We start from the raw sequence: 13387 nt of genomic DNA on the forward strand, positions 1-13387 counted from the left end.
AAACTTCAGTTCTCACCACAGTGAAGAATGTGGTGTGTGTGTGTTGGGGGGAGTGTGGGAGGGGTGAGATGACGATGCCAGGACACCAAGCCTTTAAATAGCTATGACACAATATAAATAAATAGACCATGTTAGCCCTTAATTTTTGTGGAATGTTGCTTCAAGATACTGTCCAAACACTGTAGAAACGGGAAAGTTGAGTGAGCTTATAAAAGCCCATGTTAATTGTCTCTTTCACAAAAGGCTTTCAGATGCCCGGTACCTGCGGGTACTGCTAGGAACTGGGTGGTTAACTGCTGCTTCCCAAATTCCTAATCCAAGAGCAATTTGGCCAGTAAATACTAAAAATCTGTTTCCTAGATGGTCTTTTCAGAAAGGACCAGAGAACTTAAGTGTTAAGCAAAATATGACAGATTGGTTTAATGTATAGATAAATCCTGCTTGGCCCATGCAGAATACATTTGTGAATTGCCAGATTAATCACCTGAGAAAGTTTTTCTCTTTCAGAGATTTGTATATACTTTATTTTTTCAGTAAAGAGCCAGTATGTCAAAACTTAAGCATAAATGTATAAATACATAATGTATGGGCATAATATTAGCTACCATTCCCCCATGCCCTTTGAATTATATATTGGTATATTTTTGGCCACAGTAATAAAGTCTAGTTAATGTGCTTCAACAGCACTGCATTTATTAGTGCATATAACTGTAAATTCAGAGGTGTAGGGCAGTGTTGAGGGTTAGTTTGTTCCACCCTTGACGTAGTTGCCAAGGACCTGCCTTCCTTTCAGCATACCTTCCGCCTTTTTCAGTGACCCACAGGCAAAATGCCTGGCTTGACTTCAGAAGCTGTGTTTGTGCTGGTCCTCCACGGTCATGTTTGTTACGAGCACCACATCTGCAGTGCCTGCTGCCACACCAACCTTGTGACCATTTCTTTGTCCCCTCTCCAGGAACAAGGTTTCTTACTGTCAGAAAGAGCAATCATTAGACTGCTCTTTTCTTTTTAAACAAATCCACTGTGTTCAGAAGCAAGCACTGTGGCGGTGAGAGTTAGCAGCACCCTGAAGAGGGAGGAAGGTTGAGGTAACCGAGTCTGAACATGAGGCACATGGGGCCAAGGGCCTGGCTTCCTTCTATTCTGGTTCTTAGAACTGTGAATTGCATTTTTGGATGACCAGTTCTTCCCTCTTAGATCTAGTTTCCTATGGGGTAAATGTACCTGTGAAGAACTTGCTGTAGATGCTCACTGACTGTTCTCCACAGTGTCATGTTGAGCTGTTGTTGTTCCATTAGTTTGAGTGAGACCTACACTTTGGAAGTTGGGTCCTGGAATTTGTGGCAAAAGTCAAGTGAGCTGTCTTTCTGTGGTGCCATTGCCTGCCATGCCGAGCTTTATCCAGAGCACACGTAGATGGAAGGAAGCAGCGTGTGCGGCGTTTTCCGTGGATTGGAGTTGCTGTTATCAGCTGCGTTGTGGCTGATGCACTGTTTCTCTATACTTAGCTCTTTTAGGTTGGTTTGTTTACAGTGATTGGAGAAAATCACTCCTGGTGCTGGGGTGCACTTCAGTGGGAGAGCTTTTGAGTAGCATCTGTCAACCTACTATGCTACTTTCCTGTGTTGCGTGTGCATGTGTGCGACTGTGTCTGTGTTTTGCCAGGTGGAGCCCACTGTCACATGCATGTTAGGCACAGACTCTATCATTGACCCACACCCTAGCCCAGGCCTGCTTTTGTTAAGCCTTTTGGTCGTGACAGCATCTTACTGTGTATGGATTTATAACCTAGTCACCAATCAGAGCAGCAGTACAAAGGGCATACGAGGCTGTTACTGCTGTATCGCATAAGCTTCATCTCGTAGAAAATGGTAAGAATTGCCTGTTGATGAGGACCTTAAACCTACCATCTGCCTTGGGATTGTTCCTTCACACAAAGTTTTCCAGGAATTTCCTGTACATAAATAAGGATGTGTTGATTTCGTTCCCTCTGCTTGCAGCACCAGGACATTCCCAAGCAGTGCTGTATCCACACCAATGTTTGACTGGGAGGGAATGTTGCTTGGAGTGGAGAAGCTCAGAAGCCTCAGTGTGCTTGCTTTGTATTTTCTGAATCCTTACTGTAGGTGCTGTGCCTCACTTTATTTATTAAGGAAATACCATGTAGTGCTCCATTCTTTTTACTGGTTGGTTTTGTTTTCTCCTTTTTAGGTAGTGCTGGGAATTGAACCTAGGTCCTGATACATGCTAGCAAGTGCTTCCTTCGTCTTTGAGCTGTATCTCCAGCCTTAAAGCACTAATTTTCCTAGCAATGGTTTGCTAGCAGTGGTTAAAACAAAACCAAAACAGTCAAATAAGAAAAGAAAAAAACAAAATAAATATTTCTTTCTTAATTCCTGTGCGAATGTTTCCTCCAGATTGGTGTGTGGTCCTTAGAAAGCCACAGTAGAGAGAACAATTGCCCGATGATAGCTCAGTGCCATAGGAGGAGAGAGCTGGTGAGGCTTATGGAGGTGGAGGAGCGGTGCAGTGGTGCAGGCTTGGAGAGGTGGTGCAGTGGTGCTGTGCTTCTTCCTCCTAGATGAGGTCCCTAGGCGTGGACTCAAGTCTTTTTGTTCTATAACCAACAGGAGGACTCACAAACGGCAGTGGAAGATACATCTCTGCTGCTCCCGGTGCCGAAGCCAAGTACCGCAGTGCAAGCAGTGCCTCCAGCCTTTTCAGCCCCAGCAGCACCCTTTTTTCTTCCTCTCGTTTGCGATATGGAATGTCTGATGTTATGCCCTCTGGCAGGAGCAGACTTCTGGAAGATTTTCGAAACAACCGGTACCCTAATTTACAACTGCGGGAGATTGCTGGGCATATAATGGAATTTTCTCAAGACCAGCATGGCTCTAGGTAAGGACGTGTCTTTGGCCCACAGCATAACTGAAATCTGTGCCCTGGATTCCATGCCTCCATGTGGTATAAGGTATATACCACACCACAGACATCCCTGCCTTTTTGTGATTCACAGTATGCCTCTGCCTTGCCTCTCAGTGCTTGTTTCAGAGGGATTTGGTCATGGGGATCATTAGATGGCCACGTGTTTAAAATAGCTCTTATTGGTCTAGACCATGGTTGTCTTTGAGCAACTTTTTTTACCTTTATGAACAAGTACCCTGTGTTTCTACTTCACAAGAATCTCTTAGAATGCTGTTGTTTGCCACTGGCTATGGCTGCACATAACCTATAATCCCAGTACCCAAGAGACAGAGGCAGAGGGCTTGCTACAAGTTGAGACATCTTATTGTACACTGGTCACACCCATCTCTATTCATGAAGAAGTAAGTAGTCTTCTCCGGAAGCCCTGCGCATAGGTCAGCACTCTAACGCCTCTCACGGAGGAGGCACTGTCATAGGGAGAGTGGGTCCCCAGTTCCCAGGAGCACAGCAGGTCTAGCACTTGCTCTCATCCCTGCTGCTCCAGGAGCTGCCCAGAGGAGTCCAGCAAGGTGAGGTAGTGTCACTCATTCTCCGTCCCATTTCTCTTAATGGTCCCCTGCTTCTGCTAGCTGCCTTCCCTGAGGAGTGGAGTGAAGGCAGGCGCAGAGACAGCAGGGGTTTTCCTGAAGGAGTAAAGCAGGGAACACTATTTCAGAAGCTAGTGAATGACTCTTCATGGATATGGATTATAGGATGGGGTTAAGGACCCCAAGTTTCTGTTGAGGGACTGCTGTCTCAGCACTTGGGGAGGCAGAGGCAGGATGATCTTTGTTATGTTTGAGGCCAGCCTGGTCTACATAGTGAGAACCTAAAAAACAAAGCAAAACCCAGTGCATTTATTGGGCCCATAGGCTGAGTGTTGCAGAACTTCTCTGTCAAATGACGTCCTCAGGTCTTTGCAAGTCTTCTCTGTGTGTGGTTTCATTGCCCCTTCACTCTGTTCTTCAGATTCATTCAGCTGAAACTAGAGCGTGCCACAGCAGCTGAGCGCCAGCTTGTCTTCAATGAAATCCTCCAGGCTGCGTACCAACTTATGGTGGATGTGTTTGGAAATTACGTCATTCAGAAGTTTTTTGAAGTATGTCTTCTTTTATTCTGCACTTTGACTTTGAGAATCTTCAGAGCATTTGATTTTTGTTGGCTTTTTGAAGCACAACAGCTCATTCCAGCCTTTAAAATGAAGTGCTAGGGTCTTCTGGAAGAGAAGTGTTCAGTATTTCTCCAGTTCTTTATCGGTCACCATTGTCCTCCTCGATGTGTTAGATGTTCTGGGAGTATGGTGTGATAACTGCCTCTACAAGAGACCCAGCACAGAATATAGACCAGACTGGGCTTGAACTCACAGAGATCCACCTGCGTCTGCCTCTGTCTTCCAAGTGCTGGGATTAAAGGCATACACCACCCTGCCTGGGTGCGTTAAAAGAGATTGTTTTCTTTAAAAAAAAAAAAATGTTAATATATGGGGGTTGGAGAGTTGCCTGAGGAGGCCATAAGATCCCTTGAAGCTGGAACCAAGTGGTTGTGAGCTACGTGCCGGGTGCTGGGAATCAGACTTGGGTCCTTTGGAAGAGTGATGCTCACTCGCCCTAAGTGCTGAGCCTCACTCTGCAGCCTCTGCCTCAGTGGTACAGACGGTCACAGGTAGTTTAGCAGCACTATAGCAACAGTGTGAAAGTGAAAAACAATGAAAGATGCCTGAGGAGTTGGCTCCATACCCAGCCTCAGGCCACAGTGAAAAGCTGAAGCTGGGTGTGGATATCTTTTGGCCTTGCCACCTTCTTTTGCCCATTAACTTGATTATGTCTTTGGAAGTAAATTAGTGATGAATATTGTCTGCTCCCTCTAATAAGTTCAAATTTCAGAGACTTGGGAACTTTAAAAATTCTTATTAATATTTATAATAATGCTATTGACATTGCTTATTATTGTTAGCAGCTTCAAGCTGTTGAGTGACACCGAAACATTGAGAGAAAGGAGTGGGTCTGGGAACAGTTGCTGGAACTCTGAGCTTATCTGCCAACATCTGCAAATTTCTCATGGCCTCTTATTTGTATGAAGATTTAAAAGTGGTTTTCTTAGACTTTACCTGTCCACTTCCTCGCAGACACTCAGATGCTCAGTCCTCAGCTGTACTAAGAAACAGGCAGCTGTGCCTCTCTGATTCTCGATCTTTCTTCACTGCCATTATGTAACTGACTTAGGGTGCTATACGGCTGGGTGTCAGAACAAGTGTGGCATGTGTGTAGTCTTGTGATTTAGAGCAAGCCAGAGAACTTCTCTAGACCCATGGGTGGAATATATAGGCTTGGGCAGTCTGTGATTTTGTATTCAAATGACTACAAAAAGCCAAAGTTGGAAAACAGCTTTCAGGTGAACTTTGTCACATTTCGGGTTCCTTGGCTTCTCTTTTCAAAGGCTTCCCGTTACTATCAGCAGTCCTTGAAAGACACTAATCCATGAAAGTGTTGGCTATACTTTACGTCACACTTGGCACAGCGACTTGGGTGAAAGGCTTGCCAACCACAGACCTTGCACGTGTCTGCCCATGCAACACAATTAACCACATCACTCTTAGGTGTATGGAACCTTCAGGACGTCCCATCCCTGCTGCTGGCTTGGAGTAGCAGCTGTCTGGCTCCCCGCCTTCAGAAATGAATGTTAATGCTTTAATTCTTCAGGGTTCTTTAGGGTAGGGTTGATTGTAGGCAGAAGGACAGCAAGAGGCAGAGGCTTGGCACAACACAGGTTAAGGTTTGTTTTCTCTGGTCTTTCTCTTTTACTCAAGTAATAGTGTCTCTCATACATCGTGTCTAGTTTGGCAGTCATGAACAGAAACTGGCTCTGGCTGAACGGATTCGAGGCCATGTCCTATCATTGGCACTGCAGATGTACGGCTGCCGAGTCATCCAGAAAGCTTTGGAGTTTATTCCCTCAGACCAGCAGGTAATTGTAAGTTTCCTTTTCACTTTTCTCTTGGTGTGGTGTTTCTCTGTGATTCTTGCAGTGAACTGTGAAGACTGTCAGTATGGAGGTTCTTTTCTGGTTTATGGCTGTGTCCATGGCTTGCCATCGGCAGAACAAGCAGGAATTGCCCAGTTAGTTTACAAGATTCTAATGGTCAGATAGTTTGCAGCCTCATCTCTTTGGTTCCAGTGTAGCCTGAGTAGCTAGTTTTACAGGGAGGTAAATCTGAGCTCCCTCAGCCTTCTCAGCGGAGGGGTTGCTATTGTCTGGCGGTGATGACCCACTTGCCCTCACTGAGGACAAAGTTCGATAATGAGAATCTTTGTTATGGACTCGTTCTGAGCCAGACAGGATCCCACCAGCTCTGATTCAGACCAATTTCACTACCAGCCAGTTGCAGATGGTGGCAGTTGAAGGCTGATGGAGCCTGGAGCACTTGAGGCTGAGTCTCACACCTTGTTGGTGTGTGAAGGTGAGTGTGGTTGGAGACAGACCTCTGGGCCAGATGTGCAGTCCAGATAAGAAAGCACCATCTGGCTGAGTGTGGATGTACACAGTAAAAATCAGGCACATTGGGAGCCAAATGCAGGAAAATTGCCCCAAGTTTGAAGCCGCTCATAGAAAGCCAGACCCTGCCCCCACTCTCCAAGAAAGGTGCAATTTGTAGTCACAGGCAGACCTGAGGCTAACATTAGTTGTTCATTGCCATCTGTCATTTACTCGGGCATTATGAGTTTTAATAACCTCAGGGTTTTGTGACTCAGTGAATCTTCTTTAATTCTGTTGCTTTTTTTTCTCCACATGGAAGCTTCTTTCTTTTCTATCATGATAGCCATTTACCAAAAGCACCCTTAACCCATGGTGTCTTCCCCATCTCACTGAGTAGCCGTTTTGCCAGCTTTCCCCCTTTGCATGCCTTTCCCAGAAGCTCTTCTTTTCCTCTCTGTCCTTTTCTCTGATTCTTCCTCTTCCCACTTTTGTGGCAGTGCTGGGGTTGAAGCAAGGCCTTTATACAGGTTGGATAACTGCCCACCACTGGCCTTGAAAGACTTCTGCCTAGCTTGGCCTCCTCTGAGGAGCTGGGGTCACGGGCTTGTGCCACCAGGCAGAGTTCTTACATTTGTCCTTTTAATAGCCCTGTTTCTCTGTGGTGCCTTGGACTACTTTTCTGCTGTGGACTGTGCTTTATTTTAGTAGTCAAGTTTTATTGGTTCTGTGAGTATGTATCCCTGGCCAAAAATAAGGCTCTTCTTTGGTGTTGGGTTAGTACATGCTCCTTTGGACTAAGCCATTGTGGTCATGAATGTCTTCCATTAGAGGATGGCTCATTTACTCTGCAGTTAGTATCTCAGGGATCTAGTCACAGTTCATAAGTGGTGCCATGTTACTAAAGTGGCTGTGTCATTCTAGCAGAAATACAGACAAGTACAGATAGAATCAGCAGACGCCCAGCCAGCCAGGTCCTGCATTTCCATATAGGTGACGTGAGGCAGGTAGTGCCCATGAAAAAGGCTCCAGTCAAAAATCTCAGTTGGTTCCAGCATACACCAAACATCCATTGTTGCTGAACTCTATGTCTATCTGCTGTCTTTATTCACTGTTTGGACACCATTAATGAACTGAGAAAACCATTCCTGCTGACTTTAATTAAATTGTGAGCTATCGTGTGACTGCTCTGATATTTGTTTTCTATTGCTTTGTGTCTGTCCCCATGTCCCTTGACTCTACCAGAGGTAGGAGCCCTTTGAGACGTGTTCTTGGCATGTCTAGCTTAACCTTAAACCTCTTGGGTTCTCTGACAGTCTTCCTAGGAGTGTCACCACCAATGGCTGTCCGTAGATTTTATGCCCTGGCAAGCCTGGGACTTGTGTATGTCCCCAGCTGGCCTTGAATTTGAGGCAGTCCTCCTGCCTTTGCCTCTCAAGCGCTAGAATTACATGGCTAAACCACTATACTTGGCAGCTTATATGCTTTAAATGTGTAACTTCACTTGTCAGTTTGTTTTTCTGTGGCTGGAAGGACTGAAGGGAATTATATAATTGACAGGTGGTTTTCTCGCAAACACAGGCTGCATCATGGCGCCCCATTGCTTGTGTTTGAGGCTTGGCAGTCCAGGTCTTTTTGAACAGATTTTGTAATTTGTCTGCTCCCATGCTTCCTATGTGATCTGTTAGGAGGGAGCTAAAGCACACCCAGCTCTTGGATCTTTCTCACCTGGGTAAAATCTAGAGTCAGCACTCTTATTAATGATAGACACTTACACGGTTGTCAGGATATAAGTGTGCTGAATTGTATAAGCTTTGCAATCCTGCTCACCTTTTTCTATTTGAAGATGACTTTGGTGGTTTTTAGAAGTCTCGTGTAGCTTGGGTCGGCCTTGAACTTACTTTGTAGATAAAACTGGTCTTGAGCTCTTGATCCCATTGCCGTCCCATCAGAACTTAAAGTACAGGTTGTACCATCCAATCCCGGCACATTTTTTAAGATAGGTTTTGATAGTTATAGTGTAGGCTGGCCTAGAAGTTGCTGTGTAGCAACTCCAATCCTGCCTCAGCTCCTAAGACCTGGAGTTAGAGGTGTCTTCCACTACACCCTACTGATGTCATGCTTTTTAGTGCCTCGGCAAGTTTGATACCGTTTTATGTCCCATCTGCTTTCACTCACTTGCTGTGTTGCTGCTTGGCTATAGTTGACTTTGATTGTCACGGATCTGTGCAGTGCTTACTGCTTGTTAGGAAGTGGGGGCTATCTGGATGATTGCTGGCTGTGATTCTGGTGGTGCCTTCTCATCTTTGTCTCCAATAGAACGAGATGGTGCGGGAGCTAGATGGCCATGTCCTGAAGTGTGTGAAAGACCAGAACGGCAACCATGTGGTTCAGAAGTGCATTGAGTGTGTACAGCCCCAGTCTTTGCAGTTTATCATCGATGCATTCAAGGGGCAGGTAAGTCACTTAGGGTCATGTTGTCAGTCAGAAGCAGTCATGTGCAGTGGTTTCAACCTGAATGTGTGACCAGGTCTCTTCCCTTTACCCTGGGGGGATCTGCCATTGGCAGCAGAACTGCTAAGATGAATTAATATCGGAAGGATTATTTTTCCCATGGCTAGTTATTTTCCTGATTTTTGAAATCTTTTGTTATGTAAAAAATTATGATAGAATTTTATAGATCATGATTGAATGCATCTTTAAAATAACCAAGTACCTTTGCTTACAGCTGAGGGTGTATGGAGCTTGATGATCTGAAATGTGCAGAACGCTCACCTCCAGGCCCCATCACTGATTTGTTGTTGAAATGTAATCTTACCATGTAGCCCAGGCTAGGCTCCCAATTTGGAGTATTCCAGCCGTTCAAGTGGGTATGGACATGACTGGGCTAAAGTTGTCAATTTATTATGCCATTAATTTTCTGAGTGGCTCTAAATTGGATATAATTATTAGGTTTTTTGGCCAAAAAAAAAAAAAAACCCAAAAAACAAAAAAAAACCCCAAACTTTCCCACCTTGCTGTAGTTAATGGGATAGGGCATTAAGCAAACTTCCTTTTTGGGCATTTGAATCAAGACTTTTTCTTTTTTAAGGAGGAAATATTTCTCAAAGAAGTGCTTAAATGGTTTAGAGTTCTTTTAGGACAGGAGTCTTGCTCACTTACCACACACTTAAGACGACAAAGAACCCAGGGGCTACTGGGAGTTTTGGATCAGTTGTGGGGAAGGAGACACATATTGGAGCTGGAGAGATGGCTCATTGGTTAAGATCATTTGTTATTCTTGCAGGGGACATGGGTTTGGTTCCCAGTACCCACATGACCACTCAACTATCTGTAACTAGCTCAAGGGGATTAGACACCTCTTTCTGGCTTTGGTGGACACACATACATAAATACAATCTATAAAAAAATAATGAAATGCATATAATTTAATCTATAAAAACATTAGATTAATAACAGTATGTATGGATAATAAAACCAAGGAGAAAAATGGTTGCTGTGCTGTTTTTGAGGGAGTGGTGAGGAGCCCTTGGCCTGCAGCTGCACTATGGTGTGCTTCAGCCACTTTGGAAATCAATGATATCAATCATCTTAGATTTCATTATTTGTATTTCTTTGATCTAGCACTTGGCTAATATTCTGGTGAAAGACCTATTTAGCATGTTTTGATTAGCAGTAGGCACACTGAGGTAAAAAAAAATTAAAAAAAAAAAACAATAAAGATGCAGTGTAGATGTCTGTGAGCCATTGTCTAGGTGCCAGCAGCATGCTGGGTAGACATTCTAGCCAGGGAGGTCTGGAGACAGCCCTAGTCTTAGAAGTGGGTTTTGGAAACTATGGTGCCGAGTGAAATTAACTGCTGGTGTTGGAATTTTTATGTTCCTAATAGGTCCATATAAAAGACGTGCAATCCAGATAGGTTATTGATAAGCTAAATGCCTAAATTGTGCAAATCTAGGGCTATTCCAACTTATTCCCCAGCTATCAAGCCCCTTGCTACTTAACTGTTTCTCCCTGCCACGTGGTTCTGGTCTGTGGCAGCTTCCTCCTCCCGGTCCCTCCCCCCCCCCCCCCCCCCCCCCCCCCCCCCCCCCCCCAAACCTCCAGTGCCACTCCCTCCACTGCCCAATCACTGGCTCTGGCCTTTTATTGACCAGTTACATTGGGGAGAAAGGTCACATGGCATGGCTTGAGGAAGTGTGAGCATCTTCTCATTGGGGTCAGCAATATCAGAGGACCCAGTGTTAGCATTAAAATACAAGCTGCATTAGACCGACCCGCCCACTACAAGCTGTTGTAGACCATGAGCAGGCAGTGTCTTTGCAGTGCTGACTGCAGATAGCAGATAGCAACTGTAGGGCCATGCAGCTAGCGAGATGAGAGTGTTTGATCCACTGACATCCGAGGGAGGTCTTTTCAGTGCAGTGCTGCCACTGCTGCTTGTGGGAATCACCATCATCCACTACCTCCACCACCACTTTGGTGTTTCGATTGAACCTCATGATACTCCTATCCTGGTTTTCTGCATTCTGGGATTAAAGACATTAACTCTTGTGTTCACATTTGTACTTTCTAGGAAAAGCTGGAATCAGGACCCTGGGGATGTAGGCTCGGTTTGCGACTCAGTGGTGGGGTATTTGCCTAGTATAAGAAAGAACCCCTGGTTCAATCCCCAGTACCACAAAAGTCAAGTCAAAGAGGACAGTTAAATGCTCATGTACTTTCTTATTGCTCTGAACCTAACAGCACTCCAGCCAGCCTTTTGTGCAGCTGTCTGTTTATATGGAAGCATTTAGACTTAATCATCACTCCTGATATCTGGGCTGCTTTGTGGTGTGCCTGCACAGGGAACGAGCACTGCACCAGTGAGCTCCTGCTGGAACCTGTTTGTTTCGTTTTGCTACCCTGGCTGCCTGGAGCAGATCCCCATCTCCCACTAGAGTGCTGAGATTAAAGGTGCTAGCCACATGTCCAGTTTCTCCCCCTCCTGTTTTTCATCCTATCTTTTGGAAAGGCAATTGCTTGACACTTTCGATTTTTTTTTTTTTTGTTTTGTTTTTTTGAGACAGAATTTTATCTCTGTAACTCTGACTGTCCTGGAACTCTAGAACAGGCTGTTGTGGACCTCAGAGGTCTACCTGCCTCTGCCTCCTAAGGAGTTTGCATCACTTTGACTCGTTTCCATTTCAATTTAGACTTCTTGGAAAAGTTGGTTTCAGCTACTTTAGACACTTACACGAATTTCTAAACAACATAAGTGGGTTAAGTTTGTCTGTGAAGCAGGAGGGGTGGGGTAATGCTGTGACCTCACTGAAGTGATTGTCTCGGATCTGTTTGCTTCAGGTGTTTGCTTTGTCTACGCACCCGTACGGCTGTAGGGTGATCCAGAGGATCCTAGAGCACTGTCTCCCTGAGCAGACCCTCCCCATCCTGGAGGAGCTTCACCAGCACACCGAGCAGCTTGTGCAGGTACTGTGCTTGCCAGGAGAGGACTTAGCATGCCGTCAGAGCCCTTCAGATCTTTGTGTGTTCCAATAATATAGACAGTAATTAGAAGCCGTGCCCTTTGAGTTGGTTGAAGGTCTTCACTCCATTGGCACACAAACCAAATGTGCGGGTGGTTGATTCTTCTTTGGCATTTGCCTCTTCTACTAATAAATACAGTAATGAAGAACCTTTGCACTTTCTATTAGAGGAAAACATTTCTCTACTCCCCAAACAATCCTTCCCAATTCTAAAATAATTATAGATCTACTTTTTTGTAGTTAGTAATTTGTGAAAAGCCCAGCTAGAGAGTAGGTCCATAAATATATAAAGAAAAATAGTCTGCTGTCATGTCACAGTGTGTTCTTGTTTTGTAATAAGAGAGAAAAATTGTTACTACCGATCTATTTACAAATTGCTTTCAGGTCCCTTCCCATTCAGATGCACTTCAGAGTTGTTATGTCATTACCCCGCCCTCTGCCTCACAAGTGATAAACAGTGATTAGATGGAGGACTAGGAATCCACAGAACTGTTTTTTAATGTATATTTTCTTTGTTTTTGTTTTTTTCCTGTTTTGTTTTTTGCTTCTCAAATAGGATCAGTATGGAAATTATGTAATCCAACATGTACTGGAGCATGGTCGTCCTGAGGATAAAAGCAAAATTGTAGCAGAGATCCGAGGCAATGTACTTGTATTGAGTCAGCACAAGTTTGCAAGGTATGTGCTCTGGGGAGCAAGGATCGGCAGCTCTCCAGCTTTAGGGTCGTTCCCTAAGTTCTTACACTTGTGTGTGTGTGTGTGTGTGTGTGTGTGTGTGTGTGTGTGTGTGTACGTGTGTACGTGTGCACCGCACCAGGTCTATGTATGGAAGCTAGAGGACAATCTGGGGGAGTGGGTTCTCTTTTTCTATCTTACAAGTTATGTTTTTTGAGGTTACGGTCTGCTTTAGGTAGGTGTGGCTTTTTTTTAGTCTTTTCTTCTTGAGGATTTGGGACCCAACACTCTCCTTTGCCCCAGTCCCCACCAGCTCGGTACTTATTCTAGGTATTGGGTATTGGGCTCAATGACAGTGGCCCACATAAGCACACGCTGTTGTTGACTTGCACAGCTCTGTGCCCGTGGGACTGCGGTGAAGGTACATGTCATCTAATGAAGGCAGGCAATCAGGACAGGGACTAGCCATCAGTGCAGCAGTGAGGCGTTTACTATTAGCAAACCATGCCTTTATGGAAGCTCTTCTTTCTTTACTGCTCTCCTAGATGAGCTGTGCAAGGTGCTCACATGTGCTGACACAGCACAGGGCCCTCGATGGGCCAACATGAAATTCCTTCACTGATCCTGGACTACTGCCATTTATTTCCCAGTGTTTGTGTCCTGCACAGAAGCTGTGTGACAAGCCCAGCCTGAGCTCACCAATGCAAGGACATCGTCCTAAGTCTTGATTCGTGTTGAAATAGTGATTGCAA

General features: G+C 44.9%; 1 protein-coding gene and 1 non-coding gene across 21 annotated transcripts in view; both read left to right on the forward strand.

Annotated features, from left to right (window-relative positions):
- The window catches only part of Pum1 (pumilio RNA binding family member 1), a 114813-nt gene that overhangs the window by 95284 nt on the left and 6142 nt on the right, over positions 1 to 13387 (forward strand). For 13 of the 20 annotated variants that reach the window (XM_021161058.1, XM_021161048.2, XM_029476308.1 and 10 more), the window contains 6 exons: positions 2631 to 2898; positions 3934 to 4063; positions 5800 to 5934; positions 8755 to 8892; positions 11779 to 11904; positions 12517 to 12638. In XM_021161058.1, the coding sequence (XP_021016717.1) occupies positions 2631 to 2898; positions 3934 to 4063; positions 5800 to 5934; positions 8755 to 8892; positions 11779 to 11904; positions 12517 to 12638 (919 nt within the window). The remainder of the gene's footprint in view (positions 1 to 2630; positions 2899 to 3933; positions 4064 to 5799; positions 5935 to 8754; positions 8893 to 11778; positions 11905 to 12516; positions 12639 to 13387) is intronic. The other 7 variants (XM_021161060.2, XM_021161049.2, XM_021161057.2 and 4 more) reach the window with 1 other exon arrangement.
- Positions 6215 to 6297, forward strand: LOC115030958. The gene has a single exon (XR_003836552.1). It is a non-coding gene; the product is annotated as a small nucleolar RNA SNORD103/SNORD85 (small nucleolar RNA).

This window comes from Mus caroli, chromosome 4 (assembly GCF_900094665.2).
Source record: "Mus caroli chromosome 4, CAROLI_EIJ_v1.1, whole genome shotgun sequence".
In the NCBI taxonomy this organism is placed as follows: Eukaryota; Metazoa; Chordata; class Mammalia; order Rodentia; family Muridae; genus Mus; species Mus caroli.